Here is an 8,480-nt window from a genome sequence, read left to right as displayed (position 1 = left end):
GTAGGCTGTAAATTTTTCTCAGGGATTTGAAGTTTTGAACTGCCCATCACTTTCCATAGTCTCAATTTGGGTTGGAACCAAACTTTAAAGAGACTCTATTCTCTTTCACATCAAATTCAGGAAAGTCCAAAAGGTAATTACCAGTCAGCAGTCTCACTGCATGCATCGGTGTCCCCTAATTTCCCACCTTTGGTATGAAGCTTTGAATTCCAATATAAAAATAGGGGGAAGCATCATTTCAACGGTCTACAATGTACAAAAAGCAAAAGATCATGATGGGAAACCCTATATAGCTTTTTGACTAGAAAACCCTTTTTCAAATTTTACATCCCTTATAATTTATTAGAGATTTTGAGCAATTAATATTGCTTACATTCCTTTCCCTTTTTTTTTCTAAAGCTTTGTATGCAATTAAAGCATAAGATGCAACAAAAATGTTAAAAACATGGAAAGATCGATCGATGTTTGAATTGAGAGTAAGAGACTTTTGACGAAGAATCAACGAAAATGTCAAAATTGTAATTTCCCCATAATTGTCTTTGGATTCTTCTATGTATCCTCCTCATCTTCCTGTTCTTCTTCTTTTTTTAAAAAAAAAAATTATTACTTACAAATTAAACAATTAGCACTTTTCCAAATTCACCAGAAATTGAATGATCATAATAATTTTTTTAAGAAAAAAAAAAAATCCCGATGACTGTTCTTTTGACATAAAAAACAATTAATTACTTGTACACCATCCCAACACACATACACACACACACTCTTCCTCTAAGCTGCAGTTTTTGGGAATTCTGGATATAGCAGAATGCACCCAGAGACTGAATATTTATGATGCCATCCATTAGCATGTTATTTAGCACCATGCTGGACCGTATTCATGCCCGCACCTTACCTCATTGCTCTTCTTTTGAGGACTATAAAAATATACTGCCATATTATTCAACTTGTCCCTTTATTTTGACATCTCATATATTTTATTATTTTTAATTTTTTTCTTTACTTAATAGTTAAGGAAATGACTATTAATGTATTGATATTTTTTTTATATTTTTTTACAATATTTTAAAATAACAAAAAAAATATATGAATAAAAAAATTGAAATGAAAAATCCAATTTGACTTAGGGGAGGGGGCTACTGTGAGCCGCGAGTATCACCGCTCATAACTAAATCTCATTTGCTGCTCACAGTCAGGAGCTAAACATGACTGCTATTACTAGCTAGGGGTCTTGAGGAATTATTTTTCTCTTTTAAGTAAAAGTAATTGGGGGCTATTTAGTAACTGCACGAAAAGCTACCAACAATCTACTTTGCCTTTGGAATTTCTCTCTGATCCCTCTCTCTCACACTCAAAAACAATTATAAGAATCATGCCTGCCAAGGCAAAAGAAGAGGCCGGGGGTGGGTTGCAGTAAAGAATGGAGAACATGAGGAAAAGAAGACATTGGCAGCAGCCCCCCATCTTGGAGTTACAAATTGCAGGAAAAGGCCGCTCTTCATGATTCTTCTGATGATCATCAGCCCAGATCATGAACCTTCTCTGCTCTTCTTCTCAACATCTCTCACATACATACTCATCACACCCCACTTGGTTTAGTTCATGCAAGATCCCAAGAACTCAACCACAAGGTATGCCAAGAAAACACTACTCCTACAACTTTCCTGCTATAAATATACTATAAAATATATTGCTGTGTCATGTTCTCAATCATGTTCTGTACACAACATCAATGCATTCAAGAGATTTACTTGATCATTTTAGATTGTTTGCATCTCTACCTTTCTTTCTTACCAAGAATTACTAGTATTTGCTCGATCTCTCTGCAAAATTCTCAAATTTGAGATCATGATCTTGAGATCACAACAATTCTCGGATCCCGCATGCTGTCAATCGATGTTTTACAACTTTTAGCCAAGCCATGATGGTTATGATTATGAACATGTCCTCTGATCCAAAGCCATGGGTAATTAATTAATAGGTTAATTCATCATTCTGCTAGCTTGTCCATTGGGTCGATGCTATATATATATATATATATATATATATATATATAGAATGTACCCAAAATTAATTTATTATGAACATTGATGTTTCTTAAAATTATAAACTCATTAAACAAAAATGTTGAAAATTAATTTATTATGGACCATTAATGTAGTCGAGGTCCGTACTAGATCTTCTTGTTTATAACGCCAAGCTTTTGGTCAATTCATGGGAAGGAAAATAATTAATTTACAGAGATAGGGAAAGTTTTGAAAAACATATAACTATAAAATTAGACTTTTTACCTCGGTTTTCTTCGTTGTAACAAGCCAATTTCTGTTATAGACTCTATTATAACCATTTGGAAGAAATTAAAAATAAGCAAAAATAAAATAAGTACGTAATTAGTTTAATCGTGTTTTAGTAGTTAACTAATTACCCCCTAAGCTGAAAATATTTCTCATTTCATCTTATCTAATCTTATTTTCTTCCTAAACATCATTCAAATGCATATATTTTCATTACAATTTTTCTAATTTTTTAAATAAAAAGTAAAAAATTAGTCAAGTTTTTTAAATTTTAAAACAAAAATTATATTAAAAAATTATATTTTGACACTATCTTATTTAATTTTTAATTTTTATCTCATCTATCTGCGTATCAAACGAGGATATTTGCATTTAATGTCGTAGTACGGTGCATGACTCGTTACGGCACAGATCCTGATCGATCGTTAATTATGATCATCAGTTATGGATATCTTCCTTATGCATCGATCATTCATTTAATTTCTTGTAATATTTAATGGTCGCGATACAATATTGGTCACAAACTTTATAATTAAGATCATTTAAATTATGCATGCACCACTCGGCCAGTATCATTTAAGATCATTCAAAGCTGTGGTACTTGTTTATAAATAATTACTAAACCAGCCCCCAAAAAGAAATATATATTATCAAGGGGAAAAAAAAAAGGTAACAAAGTGCTTGATGACATGTTAGATGCACCAAATAATTTTATAAAAATAAATTTATAAATTAATATAACTTGATATATATTATATGATACATAGTTTGTAAGTTTATTAAATATTAATAGTAATGTTAGATATATTAATCATAAATTGTATAAACGTCACGTATTTATTTTGAAAGTTGATAGTATGATTTATTATTAAAAAATTAATTTTTTTCATATAAATCTCATATTTATTTATTTTTTAGAAAAAAAAAGACAACAATGACATGTGCTCTCTAGTACTGGCGAGCCAACCATAATTCGGTCTTTGCCCGCCTGTCTTTTGGGGCCAAACGCGTGGCCGTTACGAATACTCCAGGCTGAGTCTAAACTTGACCATTGAAGAAATAATTAGGATCACTTTTGGTTAACAATGAGTTCAGTTTTGGGTTTACTAAACTTGTCAAAGATCATAACTTTCAACTTTCTTCTTTCAGACTTTGGAACTCCAAATAATTGAACTTTTTTTCACCATATATGGCTTATAAAAAAGTTTCTTCGATCTTGAAGGTCACGCGTCCGTTAATATGTCTTCCTGAATTAAGGCGTATGTATCACGCCCAACCCTCCTTTGCCCTTCTTGCCTATTGTAAAACATCAATATATATATGCATGTATGTCATGTAGTTCTTGGGGTCTCTCAGATTCCTCATTACTGTCTGCTCTTTCTGCTCCTTTTTTCTTTCCTGGAATAACTAGTTCTTATAGATTCGATCTCTCTCAATCCACGAAGCTGCTAGCTACATATCAAGAAATAAAGCATGACATCATGTACGTGCTTCTTTCGCATGAATAGGAAGCCGGCCTGGTATCAAAGAGCAGTGAAGATGGCCGCTGTTTGGAGAAGTACCATTTCCAAGTCCAGAGAAATCCCAACGAAAAATGCTACAATTTTATGGAGAAGTACCAATTCCAGAGCCAGTACTACAGAAATCGATCATCCAACTCATGCAAGCTCCAACATAAATACTAGATCAAACAACAAGCTAAGCAAATGCAGCTCTCTAAAGATTGCCACCACTACGTTTACTCGAGTTTTTCTTTGTGCACCAATCTCTTCCTACAAGGAGCTTAATTTCCGAGCTGAACAGATTCCACCCAGAAGAAGTAACAGTTACCCAAGATACTCAAAGTCGAGTACGTCGACGTTTCCCACGTCACAGGATGGAGTAAATTATAATAATATTCCAGCTACCCCAAGACTTAGTGTGGAAGGGAGACGAGTTTTCCGGGGAAAGTCTCTGACGGATGATGTTTTAATGAGAAGATTTGTGGTTGAAGAAGAAGCAATGATGCAAATTAGGAGGAGGAATCAAATGGAAGCTATAAGGAGGAGAAGTATTATGAGAAGGAAGAAGCTTGGGCCCAGTCCTCTTAGTAGAATGGTTATGGCAGGCCGGGAGGAACATGCATGATCATCATGATCAGTAGTTGAAATTATAAGTATATAGTTTCTAGTAAATTTTTTTTTTGGGGGGAGGGGGAATATTTTTCATTATTTGATCGGCAATTTTTGTAATAAATTATTTTATGGAAAAAAATCCGGAATTAATTTGTTCGGTTGGATGATTTTATATATTTGATTTCGGCAAAGTTTAAAGATTTAGTGCTTCTTTTTTATTTATTATTTGTCTGTTGGGGATTGCAATAGGAGTCTTAAAAAGTACTTAAATAGTCTGAAAAACTCTTTAATGAAAAAATTAAGTTGTTTGGGTGTTACATATTAGAACACTTTTAATCTCAAATAAGTTACAAAATACATTTGAGGGTTTTCATACTTTTCCTCAAAAACCCTCAAATGTGTTTTTTCAGATAATGCAGAACGCAATTTAAATTTTAAAAAAATTATCAATGGACGAAAATACCAATATAATTTTCAGATAATTACAACTTTTAAACTTTAAAGGATATAATTATAATTTTTAAAAATTCAAATAATCGTAATTTCTACGTCAGAAAGCACTTTTTAAATGTTTTCAAACAAACGTAACATGTTTGAAAGTGCTTTAAACATATAGTTACTAAACAGTAAATAACTTTTTAATAATAGAACTTATAAATTAAGTTATAAACTATAAGTCTTAAAGTTATAACTTATATTTTTCACCACAATCTCAAATATGTATATATGTTCTCAACTAAAAAATTATTCCAAATTAATTAATAAAAATTATTCCAAATTAATTAATTATATATATATAAAGAAAAATTACACTAAGCACCTCTTAAGTATCATGCTTTCCCGTTTGTATCTTAAACTACTAAATTTTGATAATTAACAAATTCTATGATCAGCTTTTTATAGCTGAAATTGGCCACGTGTCATTTTCTCATCGATGCAAATAATAATTATTAGATTTTAATTTGGATTCAAGTTGTCAAAACTTGATTGCTTGAGATATAAGTTGTGAGTTTTAGAAGTTTAATTAGATCAGTGTAAATAAAAAAAAAAAGACAGTTCATGGGTCCAAATTTTAATTTCTCAGAAAAAAAAGAAAAGAAAAAGATTCAAGTTCACTCCATTAATATTAGTTTGCTGAATATTGGGGAAATTAGTGGAAAAAAGGAAATTAATAAGTTTATAAATTAGCAAATGCGATTGTGGGCAAAAATAAAAATTAATGATCTGCATGGCCATGCCTATATGCATCACATGATGGTTGCAAAGAAACACATGCAATTGTAGTTTTTCTTGGACCTCCAATTATGTCCTAAAAAGCATGAAACATAGTGATAGTTTAACAACCCTAGCTAAGCTAACCTGCTAGCATTTTTGCTTATAAGCCACTCAAAAACAAATATGAAGAGATTGGAGAACAAGCTAGGGACATACTTAGTTGTAATGTGAGCTGTATCACACCCAATAATTTTTTCTTTCGACATAAGTGAAGATTTTTAATAAATTATAGCGTCTCGGGTCTCGCCTCCTTTTATCAAATTTAAATTAATTAAAAAAGTACTGCATTATAGTATATAGTACCATGCTAATTAAACTCTTTAATTGCACTTTTTTCAAAATAAAAAAGCTTGGTGCTGCACCAAACATTTATTTTTCAACAATCATGCTATCTTTCTTTCTTAAATAAAAAATTAGGGTATCTTTTTTTTTTCAATTTTTATTTCGTGAGAAAATTAATTATATTTCTATTGTAGATTAAACATGATTTGTATTCGCAAGTCATCTCAACTCATTTCAACTCATCTCAACTCATCTCATTACTATTCATTATTATTCATCAACTTTAATTCACTCATTTTACTACTATTTATAACTCATCTCACTACTATTCACAACCTATCTCAACTCATCTTAACTCATCTTCGAATTCAAACGATACCTAAACCTACCAAAAGGTTTCCAATAGTGGACAATTCGACGACACCGCGTGTATCTATGATCTTCGTTTGTTTTCTAACATGCTGCCACGAGTATTACTCTTGAACGACAGTTTTTCTAATAATGTGAGAGCCGATCGAGAGTAATTAATTAATCTAACATCATCGACGACAGACGCTCCATCTCGGAAGAGAAGGGTTTTCTTTTCTTTTTTCTGTTCTTTTTTTAAGATTAAGATCAGACTAGTGGACCAACGTGTAAGGCATTAAGGATTTGACTAATAAGACATATTCTAAACATCGATAACGTACATATTTTGGTCGAATTCCACAGACTCTGGCTAGAGTGGCCGGCCATTCCAATCCTATAAAAAAATATACAAATCAAATTATGTCCCGTATATAGTATATAGTATAAAAACTTTTAAATAGAATTATTAGTCTCTTTCCTTGTAAATGAGTTTTTGTAAAAGAATAATTCTATATACAATCGTGAAGTGCATAAACGTTGCATAATCACTTTGAAAAAGAGTGAAATTTACTATTAAAAAATTAATTTTTTTTATATGAGTTTTATGTTTTATTCACTTTTTCAAAGCGATTACGTGACAGTTGCATAATTCACAGTTGTAAATATCTTTTCTCTTTATAAAATATCAAATTATCATAAGTTATGATTTTTAAACAAAGATTTAAGAGGTATTGACTGTTGACATACTCATGTCCACTTTGTTTAGAAAGAAAATTAATGTTGGGGATATAAGTCAATGTTTCTTTGTTGGGCTTGAAGTTGAAGAATTTTCTGTTAAAAAAAAAACTCAGCCTAGATCGATCGAAGTTCCGAATTATAAATGATTAGAAAAGTTTAAAATCTTTTGGGCAACCAATATTAAGTAGAAATTAATACATTACAAGAAAACGATAAGGCACAATTTTTTTTTATAAAATAATTTATAAAAATAATACAATTTTATAAAAATACTCTCATAGCATTATTATATAAAGACAAATATTGTATGTATATTGTTGCTCTACATTGAATAGCTTTGCTCTTCTTAACAATCATGTGCCTCACATCTTTTAAGTGTGGTTTAGATAGTAAGTTGAGATGAGATAAATTGATATGAGAATTGAAATTAAAATCAAATAAAATATTATTAGAATATTATTTTTTAATATTATTATTATTTTAAAACTTAAAAAAATTAAATTATTTATTATATTTTATATGATAATTTAAAAAAATTGTAATAATATTCTAACAACCTTTGTCACAGGATCGTAGTAGACCTTCCAATATAAGTCACTTCAAGATAAAATATAGTCACTTCAATCACGAGTAATTCTACTCTTAAGCCGGTCTACTCTCCAACACCACACGATGATGTGGCAAATCCGATTTCTTAAAAACGGTCTAATGCTCAAGTTCTCCCTCTCCCCCTCCCTCCTTTGCTCTCCCCCTTCCCTGCCGAATCCTTCTTTCCCCACCCTTTGCGATGGGGAAGATCATGACCCTCAAGAAGACTCGCCTCCACGAGGACTAGGAAGGCGTCCCTCCCAGCAGTCTCCATGAGGTCTCCATCCGCCGCATGCTTTCCTGCGATCCCCACGTCGTTTGGTTGATCAATGTCAAACAAGGTCAAAATAAAGAAGGGAAGACAATACTTTACTTGGTCTTTGAGTACATGGAAACTGATCTCAAAAATTTCATTCGGAGCTTCTGTCAAACAGGAGAGAACATTCCTACCAAAATCGTTAAGAGTTTGATGTTCCAACTTTGCAAGTGTGTTGCTTTTTGCCATGGTCATGAAATTTTACATAGGGATCTAAAACCTCACAATCTCTTGATGAACCCAAAGACACTGGTGCTTAAAATAGCAGATCTTGGGCTTGCTCGATCATTTATCGTGCCAATAAAGATGTATACTCATGAGATATTGACTCTGTGGTATAGAGCTCTTGAAGTCCTTTTAGGATCTACCCATTACTCAATTGCTGTAGATATGTGGTCTGTTGGCTGTATATTTGCTGAGCTTGTCACAAAGCAAGCACTCTTCCAAGGAGATTCTGAACTGCAGCAACTCCTCCACAAATTCAAGTTATTAGGTACTCCAAATGAAAAAATGTGGCCTGTGTAA

The 8,480-nt window shown here is 31.9% G+C and overlaps 1 protein-coding gene and 1 pseudogene across 1 annotated transcript; both read left to right on the top strand.

The window, feature by feature from the left end:
- Nucleotides 1-1,315: 1,315 nt before the first annotated feature.
- LOC121246905 lies at nucleotides 1,316-4,604 on the top strand. Its single transcript, XM_041145222.1, has 2 exons — nucleotides 1,316-1,631; nucleotides 3,803-4,604. The coding sequence occupies exons 1-2, from the start codon at nucleotides 1,603-1,605 to the stop codon at nucleotides 4,419-4,421; spliced, it is 648 nt and encodes a 215-aa protein (XP_041001156.1). The 5' UTR covers nucleotides 1,316-1,602; the 3' UTR covers nucleotides 4,422-4,604.
- Nucleotides 4,605-7,838: 3,234 nt separating this feature from the next.
- Nucleotides 7,839-8,480, top strand: LOC121247392 (annotated as a pseudogene).

This window comes from Juglans microcarpa x Juglans regia, chromosome 1S (genome assembly GCF_004785595.1).
Source record: "Juglans microcarpa x Juglans regia isolate MS1-56 chromosome 1S, Jm3101_v1.0, whole genome shotgun sequence".
NCBI lineage: Eukaryota > Viridiplantae > Streptophyta > Magnoliopsida > Fagales > Juglandaceae > Juglans > Juglans microcarpa x Juglans regia.
This window is presented reverse-complemented; position numbering and strand designations above follow the sequence as displayed.

Coding starts and splice junctions, on each gene's coding strand:
- LOC121246905 (XM_041145222.1), top strand. CDS start 1,603: ATGCAAGATCCCAAGAACTCAACCACAAG. Junction 1,632..3,802: donor CCCAAGAACTCAACCACAAG/GTATGCCAAGAA, acceptor TCGCATGAATAG/GAAGCCGGCCTGGTATCAAA.